This window comes from Channa argus, chromosome 13, assembly GCF_033026475.1.
Source record: "Channa argus isolate prfri chromosome 13, Channa argus male v1.0, whole genome shotgun sequence".
In the NCBI taxonomy this organism is placed as follows: Eukaryota; Metazoa; Chordata; class Actinopteri; order Anabantiformes; family Channidae; genus Channa; species Channa argus.
In genome coordinates this window covers 13,720,004-13,741,273 of record NC_090209.1, presented here as the reverse complement: position 1 = coordinate 13,741,273, position 21,270 = coordinate 13,720,004, and the positions used below count along the sequence as shown (strand labels likewise).

At 39.4% G+C, this 21,270-nt stretch overlaps 2 protein-coding genes across 2 annotated transcripts; both read left to right on the top strand.

Annotated features, from left to right (window-relative positions):
• Nucleotides 1-397: 397 nt before the first annotated feature.
• ankrd33aa (ankyrin repeat domain 33Aa) lies at nt 398-7,451 on the top strand. The gene is made up of 5 exons (XM_067528654.1): nt 398-808; nt 3,065-3,382; nt 3,504-3,633; nt 3,735-3,875; nt 5,111-7,451. Exons 2-5 carry the CDS (start codon nt 3,125-3,127, stop codon nt 5,920-5,922), a joined length of 1,341 nt encoding a protein of 446 aa, XP_067384755.1. The 5' UTR covers nt 398-808; nt 3,065-3,124; the 3' UTR covers nt 5,923-7,451.
• A 2,683-nt stretch (nt 7,452-10,134) lies between these two features.
• acvrl1 (activin A receptor like type 1) lies at nt 10,135-18,982 on the top strand. Its single transcript, XM_067527216.1, has 10 exons — nt 10,135-10,772; nt 14,249-14,314; nt 14,759-14,995; nt 15,283-15,488; nt 15,582-15,681; nt 15,759-15,905; nt 16,020-16,295; nt 16,520-16,717; nt 17,555-17,685; nt 17,956-18,982. Exons 2-10 carry the CDS (start codon nt 14,251-14,253, stop codon nt 18,100-18,102), a joined length of 1,506 nt encoding a protein of 501 aa, XP_067383317.1. The 5' UTR covers nt 10,135-10,772; nt 14,249-14,250; the 3' UTR covers nt 18,103-18,982.
• The last annotated feature ends 2,288 nt before the right edge of the window (nt 18,983-21,270 follow it).

Here is a 21,270-nt window from a genome sequence, read left to right as displayed (position 1 = left end):
TGAAAATATCTGTTGTTTGATCCAAATTCCTGAACATATGTGGATGGATAATAATTGTTTTATTTTTTTTGTGTGTGAATAGTGTCCATGTGTTTTTTACATGCATGTTTGTCATCACTGTCATGGGAATAATTACCACCAAGGTCCCCTGGTTTAAAGCAACAGCAGGGTTATTTTGTTGTCCCCGCAAATGTATTTCCTTGGTAAAACAGACCCAAGACACTGTTTCCCATCACACACTAAAAGTACACACTGAACCTACTTAGGCAGGGCGTCATCAGCAGCACTGCAGATTTAAGAGCCATAGCTTACATGAATCAGTCACAGCACTTATTTGGACAGCTAGAGAGGTTTGCTCTGACACAACAGACGGGCTGCAGAGCTGTGGATGGACAGATTCTGACAAAGCTGTAGAGACAAGTGAGAGAGAGAAGAAAGACAGAGTAGAGTAACTCAACAGACTGTAAAGGGAGCAAGCTTGGCTGCTGTCTCTTTCTCTTAATCCCAAAATCTTCTTTAATCAGGATGAGAGGGTGAAAGCATGTTGCCTGACTTAGGACAGCAGAGTCTATGTTTGGACCTGGGCGGATTGCTGGCTGATGGGAAACCTAGCTGGCTAGTAAGAGAGATGAAAGGAGTGCAAAAGCTGGAGCTGGAGTCAGTTTGGAAAACTTCAACTTAACTCCCAAAAGCCAGCAGGAAGAATGGAAGTCAAATATGTGAGGATGGTTTAAATACCAAGAGTAGCTGCAAGAGGAGAAAGAAAAGAGAAGAGGACATCCCATCCCCATGGCTAGACTGTTTTAGGGTGAGACCTCTGTTACTACTTGTTCTAATTTGCAGTTTAGAGAAGAAGCAAAAACAGTTCAAGTTTCAGAAGAAGAGGCTTGACCACAATGCAAGGTGTTGATTGGCAGAATGTGTAGGCCACAATGTCAGATTAATATATATATATATATATATATATATATATATGTGTGTGTGTGTGTGTGTGTGTGTGTGTGTGTGTGTGTGTGTGTGTGTGTGTGTGTGTGTGTGTGTGAATAAGGAGGAACAGAAATTAAATGTACACGTGTGGAAGTGATTTTTGTTCTTCTGCATTGCACAGTGCTGAAATAGAGGCAAATTTATGTGGGACTAAAGAAGTTCTATCTGTATTTATCCAGAACTTATCCAAACAATGTTATTATTCTAATAACTTGGCATTAAGATGTAAATGTCAGCAGGTAAAAAGCTCATTTAATTCACTATGTCTGAGTGATTATTTTGTCTATTGTGGATATGGTTTAGTGATTTATGCAGGATGAAGGCAGCCTGAGAGTTGAAGCCCTTGGCAGACAGACGTGAAAGTCTTTTTCACTGTAAATGTATGACTAATGCACAAACACATATTAAAGCAGTTATGTTCTTTCTTGCTGACACCTGAGGCTTCTTAATATGAGAAGTTTCAAAGTCTGCACCATCGGAAATAGTGGTTTTACTGGTTACAGAATACTTCACATAAAGATTAAACAGGCATGGCTTTGTATAGATTACTTTAAACACAGAAAAATATAAATTGTACCAATGGATTTCCCAGTGTACATGTACTGGAGAGCAGTGTGACATGGAGAAGACACTATGACAGATGCTGTCACTAGCATGGCCTTCTCTTGCTTCCGGCACCATATGGCTTTCTCAACCCAGTACACTCCTCCTACTATGCCTTCATTCACAGTACTTTCACAGACTGAGCTTCTGCAGATGTACAGTGTTTCCCTGATCATTAATATACCTGTTCTTTCTCTGACAAGATTATAAATGTAATCTTGTATTGTATTTTTTAAATTTTTAGTACTCTATATAACATTATTTGTTTAGATCATAATATTAACTCAGTACCTCTCCTCTGTATTCTACAAAGGGCTGAGCCTGTGAACAATTATTATTATTAAAAAAGCATGTTCTACAGGCAGCTAATACCTATTTAGTAAATCAAAGACTTATGGATCAGGTGCTCCCACATTAGGGCTAAAGTCAGGTGAAGCTTCTCATCCTGATTAAGCATTATGCCTTAAAGCCAAGGCCCTTTCAGGTCAACAGCTCTATTTAACATGCTGCCTTTGAAGGCTGCCAGTGTTTTGTTGTTAGTTTTGCAGTCATACGTGAACTAGTTTAAGATGCATATTTTTAGGAGAGGGGATCATACACATTTTGTCTACATCTCAGATGAAACATGATATGTCTGCCAAGGTAAATGTAAATGTGTTCTAAATGTGTTCTAAAAGAATATATCAGAATATATTATTATATTGTCATTATCATTGGCCATCAAGTTTCCTTTCACAGTCTGAAGACGTGCATGTTAGGTTTGGTGACTCTTAACCTGATAAAACAGTAAGAGTACTATAACTTTCTTTGAAAAGTTCATAAAATGCTCTTCATGCATTTTTTGTCTACTAATTCTCAAAGACAAGGCCTTAACACTACCAAAACACACTTGATGTGTATTTTGTTAGAGTTTGTTTGGAAATAGCTATAATGTTTGTTTAGGGCAAGCCACATCTCCAGTGCCCCAGGGCCTAGTAGATGTTAATTTTATTGTGAATGGTTGTCTGTCTCTCCAGGGTGGCCCTGAGATGGACTGGTGACCTGTCCAGTTCGGACCCTGTCTCTCACCCTATGAAAACTAGGATAGGCTCCAGCACCCCCACAACCCTACACAGTATAAGCAGTTAAAGATAATGGATGGATGAATTATATCAACAGCACATGGCCAGAAATGAAGTGCTTGTGTCCATCAAGTCCATTAAAATTGCACATTAAAATTGAAAATGAGCTCTTCGGTGCCCCATGATGTCTGATTGTACACAACATTTTATGGTGCTCTGCAAATCTGTTAAAATTGTTCAAATAGTTTAAGTTGGATTTTTGGGAGTAGCGACACTCTTTACCACACCACCCTTGAGCTAATCAGTTAGAATTCAGAGTTGGTGAGTGTCTATCACATGGGTTGGGAAATAGCAATACATTGAAAACTTGTTTCCATTAAAGTTGCAGTTATTCTAAATTGTTTATATTCAAGGTATGGGTGGTGCATCGCAGACCTGATACCCATTTGTGATCCCAGACAGAGGGGGGTCTAATGGCCACTGCAAATGATGACCCCCACCTGGGCGAGGGCCCTTCAGAGGACTCTGAGATGCTCCTAGATGAGTTGGACTCAGGGAGTTTGCTTTCTGATGACTCAGTGTTTCCCGACTACGAAAGAGATGAACCGTATTCAGCACCAGCTAACTCACTGTATGAGGCCTGTGCTAAGAATGACCCCACATCCCTGTGCAGGATACTGGAGAGAGGGGTCACTAAAGAAGAGGCCATGGAGCTAGACATCAATGGAAGGGTGAGAAGAAGCTATTTTTTCTTTTTATTATTAAATGATATAGATCTGCAATCATATATGTAATAAAGGGGTAAACAGAATTTTATGAATGTCAGCGTGTTTCTTGCATGTTCTCTGCTAGAATGGACTGATGGTGGCTGTGGAACGGGGTTTTGTGGATATTGTCGCCCTGTTGCACAAATGTCCATTAATAGAAATCAATCACCAAGACAACGATGGTAACACTGCCCTTATGATTGCAGCCCAGGCAGGTAGGAACAAAGAGATACTTTACCAAAGTGTACCAAAACTCAATATTTAGTTGCAGTTTATTAATATGTTTGTTTGTTGTTGTTTTGTTTTTTCAAATCAGGCTTCATCACAATACTGAATTATCTCCTTAACTTCTACTCTGGCGTGGACACTGAGGTCAGGGATCCCCGTGGCTTCACAGCACTCATCAAGGCAGGCCTGCAGGGCAGAGAACACTGTGTGTCTGCCCTGTTGATGCATGGTATGTTTGTGGTACATACAAAGATCTGAATTTCTGAAACTATTTCTGATAGTATGAACATCTTGTAGGAGGACACACACATGTTTTAGACTTATTCAGAGTCAGTCAGTGTAAGAAAAGCCCCAACTTTACAACTAGTGTGCCTATGCTAACTTTTGCTCAGTCCAAAAATTGACAACATCAAAAATGGATCACAGAGCAATAAAAGAAGGTGGCCTTGTCTAATGGATCACATTTACTCCAACCCCATGCAGACATTTGCATCATTTACATGGGGAAGAGGTGGCACCAGGAGGGATTTTGCAGTTTGGGATTTGGGTTATGTTGTGTTAGGAAACATTGGGTCCTGGCCTACATGTGAGTGCCACATTGACATGTGCAGCCTAGCTGTGTATAGTTGCAGGTCAAGCAAATACGGCCCTTCATGTACCTGATGGTGGTAGCCTCTTACAGCAGGATGATGTACCTTGCCACAGAAATGTTAAGGAATTGTTTAAGTCTGATCAATGGACACCACAAGTCCAAAGTTATTGGATATGAAAGATATGCTGCTGCCAGATGAGACATCTTGTTTTTTACATGTCTCGACAAGTCAGAGCTGTTTTGGCTGCATGAGGGCGACCAACACAATGTTAACCAGAGGGTCTTAATGTTGTGGCTAATTGGTACACACATGTAATATGCAAGGTAATCCAGGACATCTGATCTGTTAACTAATCTGGTTCTACTGTGAACTGCAGGGATTAGTCCTGTCTATATTGTACTGGGACACATTTAGTATAGTGCTGTGCTATAAAAAAAATTCCACCTATGATCTATTAAAAGTGTTATTATGTCAGAGACACAGCTTTCACTTTAAACTTTTGTAATTACAGGTTAACATGTGGAACATAAAAGTGTCTTTTTTTTTGCCTTATAATTGTCATAGTGAGCACAACTAACTGTTGTACCCCAGTAATGTGTTAAACTGAATTATAACAACCAATAGGGTATATGTGCAGGACTCTGGACTAGTATAGTCTGTGTTAGATTTTTACATTCTGTGATTGGCTTGATTTGTTTCTGCCAGGTTCAGGCAACACATCTTCTTAGTGAGATGTGCTCTAAAAGCAAGCAAAGTGGGGTCATTTTACTGGAATTAGTGAGCAAGCAATTTCCTTGTATGGACATCTAGCGAATATTAACTTGTTTTCTATTTTTTTTTTTTTTTTGGCAATTTCCTTTTTCATCTGTAGGAGCCGACATGAATGCAATAGACCTGGTCCAACAGAGAGGTCTGAAGGACTGGGTCCTTAGGACAGGAAGGTTTGAGACTCTGAACAGACTACGCAGCCTGCAGGCTCATCCAGTTGCGGAGCAGTTCTGTGAGAGTTACATTCCTGAATGGCCTGAGCTGAAGCAACTTGTGGAAAAGTCCACGGCCATCAAGACAACCAGTCAGAAGCTAAGGCAGCGCTTAAAAGAAAGTCTCACTTTCAACTTTCCTCATGACCCCCAAGACAATGGAGTAATGGACCATATGGTGCGGATGACCACAAGCATCTATAGCCCCCTGATAGCCACTGGTTGCCGTCCACTTTGTCCCACCAGCCCCCCAGAGATTGGAAAGCGACGGTTTGCTGTTCCTGAACTCCTTGATAGACACAGCAGAAAGGAGTTGGAGGAGAGCACAATCTCCCACAGTAATGGCTCCATCACCTCAGCTTCTCCCACTGCTGTCTCAACCACCTCTGTATCTCTGACCTCCTGTTGCCAGGACTCCGAGCGCAGGGAAAGCATGCCATCAGGTGGCATAAGAAGCTTCATTCCCCGCAGCATGGCACACAGAAACAGCATCTTCCCCTCTGGCTGTATTCCTGCAATTGAAGTGACAAAATCTGTGGAGCCCACCCCAAAGAAAGAGAAAAAGACGAAAAGGCAAAAGGGTTATCTGGAGCCTCCTGTCTGGAAGTACAAGGAAGCCAAGGTGGAGAAAGAGAAACAGAAGAAAAAACAAGGAAAGGAAAAAGAGCAGGAGAAGTGCAAACGTTCATCAAGCCAAAAATGACGTGGCATTGTCCTTTCACAGAGGATTTCACTGTCGTATAGTCATCTATCAGTGATGAGCATGTGATTACAACAAGGCCAGAAAAAAGGAACTGCAAAACAGGTTTGAAAAGTGAAATTTGGCTTTGAAAGAACATGAGAAAGCTGAAGCCACTTGAATTTGATTCATATGATGTTTTATTTTATTTGGAAAGATACAATGTTTGATCTTTTTTGCCTCCTGCCTTCTGGGCTTGTAGGTGATGTCTATTGGGATATAGAGTTGCACTGACTGCCAACACCTGAAGTGGCATTTTATGTGGGTTTTACGAGTTTCTAGATAATCAAACTAATAGCAATAAATAGCACAACAGCTTCCAAGAGCCCCACACTCACACATACAATAAAATGTGTGTGTGAGCACATGGTACATGTAGAATCTCTGTCATACTTTAATTCAACAGGGTTTGGATTGAAATTTAGAAACAGGATGTGAAGTGTAACACAAAATAATCCTCAATGTACAAATATCCCACAGTCCCTTAAACACCACATTCGGGTTACTTTTATGTATTTACTACTGTGTTTTACAGTGTCAGTATGAGAATTTGTAGGTCGCATTTTACACATAGGTGCAGTCAAAGCTGGGAGCTCTATCAAACACTTTGTTCTCACTCATTAACTTCAGTCTAGTCTAGCACATAGCATGTTCTGGTTTCTTTCTGGTGTCTTTCTGATAACAATTGTACTATTCCAGATTGTTTTGCTGTGGAGTATGAATGTTGCAGTGAATATAAAGAAAAATGCAGTGAGCCATGTCTATGCTAAATTTGAGCGTGAGAAAAACTGCTCACTGAAACACAGGTCCTCAGCCTGTCAGTGCTTTATGATGTGATTGATGGGCTTTTACTTGCCTGTCAGAACTGCTGCTTGTAATATGTTTTATTTAGAAACTAACTTTTAGAAACTTTTGGAGACTTTTGAAGACCTTATATCTCACCTATGCATAGCAATATGTATCAATCAGTACATCAATCAGCTACAACATTAAATTACCTTTAAACTTTTAATGTTGAGGTAGGCAGAGGTCCATTTGAGAAAATATTAATTCTGGCCTTTGTTGACTGGTGTTTCGTTGTGTGCCCATGCTGACCCCTGTCTGCCTGTCTGACTGATGTATAAATGTAAATAATGGTACTCAGGAAATCTTGTAAATATATACTATATTAATGTATAGTGTAGGTGTATTATCCATCTATAAAAGCAAGAACTCTATTTTGTCTGGCTTTCACCGGCACATTTTTAAAATATCTGTTTATAGCTCACCTTGGTTATTTCTGAATTGAGCATCAATTATGTACAATATGTAGATTAACCACAGCATAATATTTAAATGTATTTTATCTAAAGAAAATCTAAAAAAAACATATAGACACTATTTTTATAAATTATTGGAAAACTGTTTCTGGGGTCATTGTAAAGTGAGGAAGCTTCTAAATCTTAATGATAAATGAGACAGATGCAAATATGTATTTGTATCCAAGTGTGGAATAAAACTACTGACCTTTACAAATGAGCGTGTTTTTCTTCCCTCAGAATTAGTTAGAAGAACCATTAGTGAATATGATGTGGAAACAAATTATTTCTGTTCTTACTCCCTGGAACACTCTATTTCCACTGTTAACAAACAAACTACTTTCACATTTCCCTAATTGGAGCACACCTGATGGAGCATCTTGTCTGGGCACCAAACATTAGTTACGCTTTCACAACAAAAGTACTTTGAGCTTCTTAAGGAAGCCTTGAATACACTTTTGAGACTATTATGAGATGGGTTTGAAACCTGTCTGTAATCTTTTAATCCACTGTGCACTATCATTAGATAACAGTTACCTTTTTAGTGTCAACAAAAATCAAATGGTCACTGTGTATTTCATAGAAACTTTATTGTATAGTCAAACCCACTTCACGTGTTTTATTCTATTTCATCTAATGTTTCAAGTGTCAACAAGAAGCAAGCACTTATCTACCAGCAAAAGCTAATTTGGCAGTCAGTATTTAGAGTAACACTGATATGTTATATTTTCAGTGTTTTGACTCACTTCCTCTTTACTTGATGACTTGAGGTCAAGCTGTAAAATAAATCCCTCTCTAGAGTGTAATAAAGGAACAAATTAGATCTTAACCAAATGTAATGGAGTAAATACACGTCCTCATATACGTAGATGAACCTCTGACTGGAGCACGCTGACCTTGGAGTTTCACATAAACACACTGTGAAGCATATGATTAAACATTACATTTCGGCTCAATATGCTGTGTGTCATGTTGTCCACATATCAGCTAGGTGGTAGTATTTAAAGTGCAAACGAAGTAAAACAAATTCTAGTTATTGACAATTTCCTTTGGAAAAACGTACAATATGAAAAATGTCTGTTAAAGCAACATCACATTTAGTAAATTATAGGATAAATAGCAGCTTTTGGGGGGAGGATACTTCAGGAAGAGTGTCATTTGGCTCTTTTAATGACAGGGAGTAGAAGGAAAGAAAAATAAGTGCTGATTAAAAAAGAAAAAAGAACATTGTTCAATCTCTTTTTCTACATGACAGCTAATGTGAGTGCTTCCAGCTGTGTCTGCAGCCATAGGCCAAAAACAGAGAGATTACAGAGCCTGAGAACAAGGAGGGGAATTTACAGAAAGACAGAATCGCCAGCTGTGCTGACAGAAGTGTTTTTCATACAGCACTGTCTCCCTGGCATCTTAGGGATTACTCTGTACTACCCATTAAGACACATTGACTGCTGCAACTTAAACTTGCTTTACAACCAACTGGTGAGGGGACATGTAAGCTTTTAAATGCATGCCTACTAGTATTAAAAGTATTTTATTAATTACCTCTTTTATGCTCACCCCATATTCCACCCTCTGCTCATAAATACTATAATACTATACTATAATAAATAAATACGTACATAATTGTTAGTCCTATTGGATGTTAGTGCAGAGTTTGACGCTAAATAATGAGGCAATGGTTACCTCAACCTTCTAGCTACGAGGTGGCAATGCTAACCACTGCACCACCTTGCTGTTCTAAAGCAATGTTTTTTATGTAAAACTGTGCAGAGCAGGCCACCATCAATTCCAGGGGTTGTTCGTTCAATTCCTGAATCCTTCTGTAATTTGTCAAGTCATCCTTGAGGAAGACACTGAACCCCAACTTAGATGATCCTGGTTGTGTAGGTCAGCTCTATAGCAGCTCCCTCATTGGTGTTTATGATTGTGAGTGCGAATGGGTGAATGAAAAGTGTAAAGCACTGTGGGTACCAGTAAAGTACAAAAGGGCTCCCATTACCATGTACTTAGCGTGTTTATGAATGAGCATGATTTAATAATATCACAACTAGTTTGGAGCATACCGGAACTCATATGAAGTTCATGGTCAGTGTATATGCAAGAGACATCATCACACAATTAAAGCAACTATAATTTTGATTATAACAATTTATCAAATGACAATGAGACATTGACAAAGATTCATGCTCACTCCAAAAAGACACCAGGTGTTCGGCTGACAGACACTAATGAACCCAGCAGCTAAAAGGAGTTGACAAAAACCATAACTGAGTATTTACTAACAATTCACCATATCAACTTTTAAAACATGCTCTAGCTACCTCCAAGTGGGCAGAAAATTAGGATCCTCAGAGAGGTGCAGGTGAGTCTTTCAGGAGCAGAGGGGACAGGGGACATCTATCATTGTGGAACATGTTTAAACTAATTTACAATATTAACAATAAAAACATATACCCTTAACTCCCTGGTAATGCATTATAAACATTTACCGCTTTAACTAAATTCTTTTTCTTTTTTCTTTTGTTTCATGTTCTTATAAGGTTTTATACTGTAAAGAGACATCCCTTTAGCGAATCTATTCAAATAGCTAATTGTGTGCTGTAGTAGAAAGACTAGACCTAAAATAATAATTAAAGTGTTTATTTATTGTTAGAAATGTCTAGAGGTGTCCTTTGGTTACTTTTTTCATGTGATTATGGCTTTTTTCATTGTTGTTATTGTTGTTGTTGTTGTTGTTTTAAAACATGATTATGGAAGGTTTTTTGTCACAGTAAAGAACTTGTATTGCCTTTGCAGCGCATTCCTGTCAATGCAGCGCAGGGCTGAGCGCAGACACCAGGGGGAAGAGGAAAATGAGAGGTTTAGCAAGCAACAGGAAAACCGCTGTGAGAACACATTCCAGGCAGAGCAGACCCTGGTCGGGACAATAAGGGGTGGGACAACACTGTATACTATTTAAAATCTGTAATCTGGACTTAGATCAGAAGTACAGACAAACAGCAAAAATGTTGTTACTGACAAGGAACCGACTCGCAGTGACTTGTGAAAAGTCGTGAAGTTCTCAAAGCGGAAGGGGTCTGGTCTGGTTCCAAGCCGACGACGATGGTTGGTGCTTTCGGTTTATCAGCGCAGATTTGGAGCGAGATGAGATAGACTTCAGCTCACTGTTCGCCAACCTGCTGCTACGGGATCCAGCTGTAAATTTGTATTCTTCTGTTCTTGTACATTTACTAGGGTCCCACCTGTTGCGTAATACATAGAACCATTTTAACTTGATTTTTGGAGCAAAGTGGGAAAAAAACACATTGGACTGTTTTCTCCGAGAAACGCTGGTTGTCACCCAAGCGGGGAGGATGTGAGCTCTGCCTCTCACTGGATGGAACTACGCACTCTTCTTGTGAAATGGAGCACGTTGTAATTTAATCGTACTTCTAGATGAAATACTTTGGCCAAGGAGGGACTCTTCAAGCAAACTTCGATATGTATCAGTCAAGTTAAAGGGCGAGCAGGAAACAGGTAAAACTGTGGTGTAAAACAATCTTTCTCCTTTCTTATGCTTTACTGTGAGGGTTTGATAACCTTAGAGCTGCCTCCTATAATCAACAGGGAACTGTTTGACAGCGCCAAGCATCCCTTCACATCCAGATGTGAACCAACAGGTGTCAACATGTGGCTACCTGACCCAAAGAATTTATAAAAATCAGCATTAGACATGGTTACGATTTTAATAGTCATATTAATTTCTTATTTATTTTTGCAACTACGGTCCCATGGATGCACTTAGCCGATTTTACACCTCTTTGTCGTGATTTTTAAATGAAAGCATGATTGATGATGAGGTATCAGTTTCTGGTCAATTTATGTTTTTGTGTCTTTAGTTTTGTGTCTGTTTTAGTAACTTTGTTGCTCTTCATTGATTTGGGTAATTTTGCATCTTTCTGCGGTGGTTGTTCTGCTCGTTGTGTTATTTTAAAATCTTTCATCTATTTCTTTCTATTTTTGCTTTTGTACAGGATCTGAATACTTCCTTTAGGACTGCCCTTTATGCAAACTTGAAAAGCTCACATCTCTTAAAATGTTCAGAACTGGCATACTGCAGTTATGGTATTGTAGGGCATTTTATGAGTTAGAATCACTGCTGCGTTTCACTTTCTGTCACCCATCCTACACCCACACACAAACACGTGTGAGATATTTTCCTTTTCTGGGTCACACAGGCTTTACAGGTGTTGATCTTTGACATCAGATATAGCTCCACATAGGTATGTAGGGTTCTTCTTTTTTGTGCACAGTATTTCTGAGGTATCTTCTTTTTCCTCCTATTTGTTGTACTTGAACTCATTGTAGGTATTCATGTGAGAGCATAGAGACACTAAAGTCATAAAGCCGGCCAAGTTACACTGAAGTCACAATAAGTTTGACACTGTAACTACACAGTCACAAATAGTAGGCTGGACTTTAAGGTTTAAAGTTTTTAAAACAAACATACAGTGAAAAACTATTTTAAATGCCAGATCATTAAAAGTGACTGAATGTCACGTCTTCTTATCATGTAAGCTTTAACTGTAACACTGCTTTAACTTACTTTCTAGAAACAGAATTATTGAGCTTTTTGGTATGATGAGGCCCATTTGAGGGGCTTTTGGAAGCTGTAGTGCTATGCCATGCCCCCACTATCTACAACTGTGACTAAACAGTCATCCAGATGGAATGAGAGATCTGCTTGTCTACGTCTAAGCTCTGCAGATGAGAGGAAGAGATGACAATGGATCTTTCTTCCCATGGGTCACACGGGTGTAGCATTGAATAGAATAGAGAAAAAACATGAGAGAGCTTAAAGAGGAAGTGTGCTGGAGACTAAAGTCAGGCTGCCACGATCGAGTACGTGATTACTGCTCTCTACTATGCTGGGACCCTGTGGATGAATAAATGATAGCTAGGGAAATGAGACACAGTTGTTCTCCTCCACTGAGAATAAGTTCACTGTGTGGGCAAAGTTGTGTTTATGCTGTTCCTCCACTGGACCCACAGATTAACCACGTTTGACATGATACAGGAAGTGCTCTTTGCTATTAAGTCAAATATGGCTTGTGGTTTTAGTGGGTTACAGTTTAGAGCAGTGTGTTCTGCTGAAGTCAGTCCTACAGCTTGTCCGAAGATCAGAGTTCTTGTTTGAAAGGAAATTCACTTAATCTATCAAATATTTTGCATTTGACGCATCATTCATTACTAAATGATGGCTTCCTGTGGTGTGTTCATACTAAATTAGCTAAATATATGTGTTGAGGATAGCTGTAGTTTTGTGCTGACATGTAACTTTCACTGCCAGATCTGTGCTGTTCAGGGGTTATTTGCTGAGACTGAGGTGAGGTAGGCTCACTATATCAGTAAGCATACTTGACATTTATTATCAACATTCACTGCTGCTCACTTCTATCAAGTGATCGTTAAGATGTAACTGGAAAATATGACAACTGTACAAAGCACATGCAGCATAAGGCATTATACTGTTTGTTTTAGGTCTATCTGTCATCAGTCTGCTTAGAATTAAAGTGCAGAACCCCCTGTTTGAATGTATTTAGTATGACCAAACAGGTAAAAAAGAACAAGAAATTCGGAGTACTAATTAAGGTTTATTTACTCTTTTTATTAACTATTAACAGAACAGAGTAAGTAGAGTGAGGTAAGTTTCCTATTATCTTAGGATTTACTCAGTTGGGTTCAAGACTTGATAGTGGGAAATTTGATTAGAAGTGTTTTTAATTTCTTTAGCTCAACAGCAGAAATTGCACATCCATTAAATTAAAATGTGTATTATCTAGAACCCGACTCCTCTTATCCTACGAAACGATATATATAGCAGTATTCCAATAAGTGGTGATAAAGGAAATAAGCATAACCAACAGATCCAGGAACTGAGACATTACATATTGCTTAAGGATTCCCCATAATCATTTATAACTGCATTGCTTTGAAACTGATGGGCCATAAAGCTTGTTGTGTGACGTATTATATGATTCATAATTTAAATCCGTGGATTTTCTTATTATCTTGATGTCAGTCTTCAGGGTAGGATTACAAGTAAGTGCAACCTAGTTTTCTATAGAAAACTTCCCATATGCGTTAAACGTTAAATATTAAGATATTTTCCCTAATTTTGAGGCAACACTAGCAACTGGTGCTAACGCTGATCACTTCTCAAATCGCAGCATTTCCAGAAGACATGCATACTGAGTGAGCACTGCTGCTACTGCTATTGCTCAAGAGCTGTCTGCAAGCAGTTGTTGCCCAATCGTATGCAGTTAGGTCCAATGCAGAACAAAGAACATAAAAGACCACGAGGTTGATGTGGATGCTTATGTTATTGTGTGCTTATTGGCTTTTGCAGATGAAAGTTTAAAAGCATAGTTGTGTGTGCTCAACGTCTCTCCTTCTTGCGTGACCCTCAGCAGTGCAGCCCTAAACAATGTGCAGACCTGAGTCTCGCCAGTGAGCCGGGTGGGGCCGCTCAATGGCAGGAAGCACAGCCATCAATATTTACTCTGCAAGCTGGTTAGTCGAGGAGCTGACAGGCCTGGAGCCTGGGTAGCACAGCGCCACACACAGTCTGAGCACACATACACAAACACTCTGGATTGCTGTTACAGCCTTCTTCCCCTAAGCCCCCTTTTCCCACCCAATGCAATTACAGCACAGTCAGACAGGCTGGGACCGCAGACTGTTGTTTTTGACCTCATAGCTTCCTCTGCCAAAGAGCCCAGGCTTTAACCACTACTTGACTGGTTACGGACACCACTATTAAGTTAGAGTCTGTAAATTTCAATCACACAGTAGTTAAAATGTCAGGGAATTAGCTGTATGTTTTCCATAATGCCCCAAATTAAATATTTGGTTTCTCATTATGACAGTTTTTAATAAAGAGGCAACACTAATTATATTATCATCATTTGATTATGTTTACTGTAACTAATTATCTTGCTCCTGTTTCACAGAAATGGGAAAGTCTGCTCTCCTCATAGTGATGCTAGTTGGATTGTGGATCTCTGCTATCCATGCAGGTGAGTTCACTGTGGGAAACAGAGTTCACTGTAATCCATTCAATTAAAACTCCATTAAAGGATAAATTTGATACTGATGCTGAATCACGTAAAGGTATAAGCAGGGCAGCAGGGCAGGAGGGCAAACTGAGAATGCAGCTATTAGTTCATGGCTTTGTTTCTTGTCTTGGTTCTCCAACTTGTGCATTGACTGCTTATTCTCAAACCACCAAATGCCAAACAGTAGGCTACCGTTTCTAACAAACAAGGATCTGGAATTATATTTGTCTTTCAGTGCTTTTACTACAGGTATTTGTGTCGTTTTATTCACACCTATCGATCCTTTTTCATCTAAATAATGTTTTGTGGCTCCTACGAAATGTACCATATTTCCTATTACACTGCCCAACTATTGTTTTACTATACTTTCCGTAAACACTGTTTGTGTCTTTCAATGTGCTTCAGAGGCCGACGAGGATGGGCAGCTGCTGTGTAGGTGTGAGAATGAGAAAGACACTTGCATAAATGGAACCTGCCGAGGAGACTACTGCTTCTACACCTGGGTAAAAGGTTATGAGGAGAGAGGTTGTTTCTTAAAAAATAACTACAAGGAGCAATGCTATACCTCCTTTCCGCACTTCTTTGTCTACTGCTGCAACAAGAATGAGTGCAATGCCAACAGCACACCACCTCCAGATATTAGTGAGTAACCAAAGTCATCACTTTACACACCCTTGTAACTTAAAGAACCACTGTTCTTCTGACTTTGTACTAATGAGAGCAGTAAGTGGTTCCCCCTTGTGGTCAGTTGGAGCAAATAATTAGTGTGTCTCTTTTTACTGATTTAGCTGATGATGAATTGAATATCGTGTTACTAATATGTTTCAATTCCAAACTAAAACCTCTGTCTTCAAAGTATTGATATGTTCTTATTTAGTTTCCCAAATTCAAAAATGTGTGTGCATATCCGAATACTTATGTGTTACCAGATGGAGTACCCACAACAAAGCCCCCAGAAATCTCCCGTCCGGAGCTATGGATCTCTTTGTCTTTGCTGCTGTTAATCACTACTATCGGTGTTTGTGGCCTCATGTTGTTCCTGCGCTTCCGACGTGCACAGTGCCAGCTGAGAAAAGCTGAAGACCATGATGTAACAATGCTCAAGGTCCCTCATGGAGATGACCCTACATACGGTGTAAGAGACAGTTAATGTTTGTCATCAGTAAGAAAACTTTCAACACAGGTTTTTGAGTTTTCACATGTGAATATTTTTTGTGTCTTTTTCCAGGATATTTTTGATGAGTTTTGTACATCAGGGAGTGGGACAGGGCTGCCCTATCTGGTACAGAGGACAATGGCCAGACAAATATCACTTGTCGAATGTGTTGGTCAGTGAACTGCAACACCATTGTTGCTCTTCTTTACCCAGTTTTGCAGTTATATAATTGGGCCTTTCTGTTTTCAGGTAAAGGCAGGTATGGTGAGGTGTGGAGGGGAACTTGGATGGGGGAAAGTGTGGCTGTGAAGATCTTCTCATCTAGGGATGAGCAGTCCTGGTTCAGAGAGACTGAAATCTACAATACTGTACAGCTGCGACATGACAACATACTGGGTATGGCAGCAGATTTCATTGGGTTTCCAATCTTTTCAGAAAAAACTGAAATGTAATTTTAAATAGCGTCAGTGTAGAAACATTGAAATAGTCATTGTCTATTCTGGGTTATAGGTTTCATAGCCTCTGACATGACATCAAAGAACTCCAGCACGCAACTGTGGCTCGTCACCCACTTTCATGAGCTGGGTTCACTCTACGACTTCCTGCAGCACAGCAGCTTGGAGCCTGAGAGCTGCCTGAGGATGTGCCTGTCTGTGGCCTGTGGTCTGGTGCACCTACACACTGAGATTGTCAGCTCCCAGGAAAAGCCAGCTATCGCTCACCGTGACCTAAAAAGCCGAAACATCCTGGTGAAGCGAAACGGACAGTGCTGCATCGCTGATCTAGGTGAGCATTGTCTCGGAGCGAATGACACCAAGTCATACTTAATCTACTAGACTTTAAGTTGTATTTATTTCCAACTTCTGATATCTTCAGTTTATGTGTTGGGACAAAGTAGATTTCTCACGCTGATTTTGATCATTTTGCTCTTGTGGTCAGTTTTATTAAACTTGGTAATGCACTTTAAATGAAGGGGCTGCACCCATGCTTTTTGACTGCTCCCTCTTCAGGATTGGCTGTGATACACTCTCAGTCCCACGACTACCTCGATGTAGGCAACAACCCTCGTGTGGGGACCAAGCGATACATGGCCCCTGAGGTACTGGATGAGACTATTCGAGTGGACATCTTTGAGTCCTACAAGCACACTGACATCTGGGCTTTGGGTCTCGTCTTCTGGGAAATTACCCGCAGGACCATTGTCAATGGTAAGAAGACAACAATATCAGAAATTTGTGCCTTGGCAGTCATTTGAGACATTTTGATATTTGAAGTTTTACTTATTACACCTAAGGAAAATAGAATACTAAGCACATTAACTATATATCAGTGGAGTCCCTACAAGTTGATGTGGGCCCATATACAGATCATCTAGAAAATGTGCTTTCCCTGTCATGTGTATCTGGCTCTGCTACAGTAGGAGGCAGTTTGTCCCATGTCTCTCAGCACTACAGTGTTTTCCCAGTCTGTGTCTGTCTCTACTATCCTCTCTCATGATTAGCACTGCAGTAATTATAAACAGTCTTATCTGGTGTCAGCACTCGCTTGTACATAGTCCAGATGCCTGTGCACACAAATTGTACAAACAGGCGCGCATGCACACACCCACACATACATTTGCTTAGTCCAAATAAATAGTAATTCATAACTTTGCCTGTGTATTCTCACAAATACAGCCACACACATGCACACCCATGATTGGCTTTGCAAATGTTCATCCCAGTGTAGCCATCAGGGATTTGATATCACTGTCTGCTCTCTTGTTTAGTCGAACAAATTAAAAAAACTCCCACTACAGCCTATCTCAGTTTCTAAGTGCGCTATTTCAGGATTTGTATGAAACAAAATGCATTTTCTGAGAATGCATGAGAAGATAAAACCCAAAGACATTTAACTCTTAAGCTTGTCCACTTGTGAAGTTCAGCATTTTTCTCATCTGTCCTTCCTACTGAATCTCACAACTATGTTTGTTGTTGTGATTGTTTGGTAGTTGTTCTCAAATGGACAAGAAACAGCAACAGACTTTTTTGGCTGGTTTGTTTTAGGGATTGTAGAAGAATATCGCCCTCCATTCTTTGACCTGGTTCCCTCAGACCCAAGCTTTGAGGAGATGAAGAAAGTGGTATGTGTGGACCAACAGAGGCCCAGTCTGCACAACAGACTCCATTCCCACCCAGTAAGCCATCTAATGATACACACACACACTCACAAAGATATTTTCCAGGGCTTCAGGAATTTCTGTTAAGTTTATCATATCTTCTCAACTTTAGCACTCTCATATTCACAAATGTCCATAGTTCTGGTTTGTAAACTAAATGCACAAAAGGGTAGATCACATACTTTAGAAGGCAGGTAATAATGGTGCCATATGCAGAAGTGGTTTGAAAAATGTTGCACTGTACTCTAATGGCTGGCTGATTCATTTTATTTGGCTGCGTGTGTCCAGATTCTGTCAGCCATTGTGAAGATCATGAAGGAGTGCTGGTATCAGAACCCACCGGCCCGCCTCACAGCCCTGCGCGTGAGGAAGACACTCTCCAAACTGGACCATGACAGTGACTTCAGCATCGAGAAACTCAAGCGAGATATCTAGTTGAGAGCACCAGGCTGAAACATGGACACCATAACACACTGATTTTTACACCACATTCTCAACAGCATGAGGTGCATATCATTAGCATAGTTTGAGCTAATGAGTCACACAGCCAATGGATTATATTAAAATCATATGACTTGGAGCACTAGTGTCTAGACTGTCTTGCCCCCAAGGCTATGTTTGTTTGAACGGCCTAATTTCCATCTGCTGCATTTCTGGTGCTTTAAACCTAGAAGCCCCAAAAGGAAAACTATCAAGACCAGAGATTTTTTTCAGGGTATTTTTTTCCTATGTGTCCAGCTCACCTAACAAAAACATTTGGTTCAGACACAAATTTCTACACTCACAGAGATTTAGTCATTACTATCTATGTCATCATAATGACACATATATGGAAAGCTTTACGAAATCACTCATTTTTTATATTAAGGAGGAGCTCTTTACTGACTTACAGTAAAATTATTTATGTGGGTTCCCTCATGATGACCAAAGCCACAGAATCCCCAGAGAGCATGAAGGTCATCAATTGTCTTTGGCTGTGGAAACAAGAAATGTCTAGGTATAACATGCTCATATCAAAGGACATTATCTGTAAGCATACTGATTATATAGAAAAAATATTTAGTATCTGCACATAGACACATTGAGATATCTATTTGTACATATTCTGGCAGCACTTATGCTGTTGTATTACCATTGGATATATTGTAAATATATTTTCAAAAGTGATATTACTGAGAGACACCTTTATATACTTTTGTACAACGCAGAGTTTTACAAATTATTTTGACAAAACTGTCACATTATAGTCATTAACTGAATTCACAAATACATACATGTAATAATGTATGTGTTGAATAAAGGACTTTCAATGGTTTGCGCTGTAGAAATTATTAGTGCCACTAATGTTTGCATTTCTATGATTGGCCAGTAGGGGTCATCAGACGATAGACACATGGTTAATTATGCCGTTGCAGAAGTGAAGCTTATCATTTATGATGAAATCAGTATTTTATATAGATTTTAATTTGCATTGATTCATCTTAATTTAAGTACAGTATTTAATCAGATGACTCAACTATAGTCACTAGCAAAAGGGTAAAGAACAAAGCTATTCACACAACTTATACTCACATGTATAGAGAGCATAAGATGATACGGGTCAGAAATGCTCTCAGTCACAAATACTACACATAGTTGGATGAGTACATTTAAACAGAATAATTTACAACAAATGGTACAAAATTTGGACATTATGAATCCGATTTTCATATAGTTTATCTATGTATATTCTGAATCATTCTTAGTTGTTATTGGTGCAATGTGACCTATGCATTGAAAATAATTAATCTTTGATGCATTTTATTTTTCTTTGTTAGTTATAAAGTGAGCATGCAAACACGCAAGTCCAATTATAAGAGTTTTATTTAATTTCAATTATAAATTCTGTTTAAAAGGGGAAATGACTAATGTGTAAACACAACACTTAAAACCATTTGTAAAGATTTTTGTTAAACTGTAGATGAGCCAAGAATATTAAGCACGAGCAGTTTTTAATTTGACTATAGCAATCACTGTGTGTCATTATCTGTTTCATTCAGCAGTAATCTGGTGGGGAAATGTGGTAAAAGGAAAGCAGAAAAGCAACAAGCTTGTAGACTTCAGACTGTCAGAGATTACAAAATGGCCATCAAGCATAGATATTGCCAAGATTGTTGCCCAGTAAATATAATTCAGCTATGTTGCTTTCATGTAACATCTGCATTACAATGTTTTCTTTCTTTATCTGTCATGCTTGCACTTCCTTTTTAAGTTTATGTGCGTGTGTGTAGATGTGTGTTGTCTGTCTGCCTGGTTGTTGAACAAACTCCAGAGAGATAATACTCCCTCAAAGCCTCAGTCTGTCTGGTCAGTCAAATGAAGAGCAGGTTATTTTTAACACTGCAGGGGGGTTGCTCAAGTGTCAGAGAAGCTAAACTCCCTGTCTGTGAGTGCAGAAGCCCATCTCACTTCTCCCTCTGCTTCCCTCCTCTGTGTATTCTTTTTCCCAGTGGTATCATTCCAAGTGGCTCGGTACAGACAGAGGGATTTGTTGGGCAGACAATGTGCACTGAAGAAATGTGGAGATAAATTGGACAGGGCCAATAATGGACAGATATAAATCCACAGAGGAGACTATGCAGACACAATCAGGCTTGAGGATAGATCAGTGAGAGTGCTTGCAAGAGAACAGGTGATAAAAGCACCCGCAGATAAAGTCCCGAATGCACCTGGTTACTGCCTGACTCACCTCTTCGTGAGCCCTATTGTCAGTTTATGGCAGCTAACTGTGTTAGTGGAGTGCAGACAGGCCAGGTCCCCAAGCTGAGAGAAAACCCTGGACCAAAACACACTCTGTGAGCTTTAGCTCTGTTATTATTTTACACTTTCTCATGAAAAACAGAAGTAACCTTCTAATCAAATCTGATACAGCAGCTGCTATGTGATCTGAGTTAAACTAGAAGAATTAGGAATACAATGCAGCAAGCTGTTTTTTATGCAGACTCACACTAAATTGGTATTGCAGATTTCAGTCCGCGATCTGCAAAGGTTTTGTTTGATGTGAAATATTATATAGAAATATTATATAGAATAGAAATAGATGTGTTTGTCATTGTCTGATTATCCTAAAACTGCTGCTAGGACAATGAAAGAAGTCCCAGTGTCACCTGCTAAGCTCTTTCCCCCCTGCCTTCTAACCTACATCCATAATCACAGAAAGGGTCTGGTAGTCAGCCACATTAGATTCCTCCTCCATTTGCATTACTGTCATGCCCGACTTCAAATGTCTACTTTGAATATAGGTTAGCCTAATTTAAGACTTTGTTGAGTCTCCAAATATCAACATACTGTGTACACCCTTTAATGTTACAAGACGTTGTCAGTCATAAGGTAATGACCAGATTTACCATTGTTTTAATAATTTAAAAATTATTATTTTACTAATAATGCCACTACAAAATAACAATCTAGACGCAGTTTGTCCCAAGTTAACAATTTGTTTCAGATAGATCAGTCACTGAGTAATAACATGAGTAATAATCACAATCAATGATGCATAAATTGTTCAAAAATGCGTTAACCTTTGCAGTTATAATGGGGGCAACCAATTTGTAATGTTGCTGT

What these genes read in the sequence shown, in the direction of transcription:
- ankrd33aa (XM_067528654.1), top strand. Translation starts at nt 3,125, where the DNA reads ATGGCCACTGCAAATGATGACCCCCACCTGGGCGAGGGCCCTTCAGAG. An exon ending in AGCTAGACATCAATGGAAGG is followed by an intron (nt 3,383 to 3,503) that starts GTGAGAAGAAGC and finishes GTTCTCTGCTAG; the next exon opens with AATGGACTGATGGTGGCTGT. An exon ending in GTCTGCCCTGTTGATGCATG is followed by an intron (nt 3,876 to 5,110) that starts GTATGTTTGTGG and finishes TTTCATCTGTAG; the next exon opens with GAGCCGACATGAATGCAATA.
- acvrl1 (XM_067527216.1), top strand. Translation starts at nt 14,251, where the DNA reads ATGGGAAAGTCTGCTCTCCTCATAGTGATGCTAGTTGGATTGTGGATC. An exon ending in CACACCACCTCCAGATATTA is followed by an intron (nt 14,996 to 15,282) that starts GTGAGTAACCAA and finishes ATGTGTTACCAG; the next exon opens with ATGGAGTACCCACAACAAAG. An exon ending in GTGCTGCATCGCTGATCTAG is followed by an intron (nt 16,296 to 16,519) that starts GTGAGCATTGTC and finishes CTCCCTCTTCAG; the next exon opens with GATTGGCTGTGATACACTCT.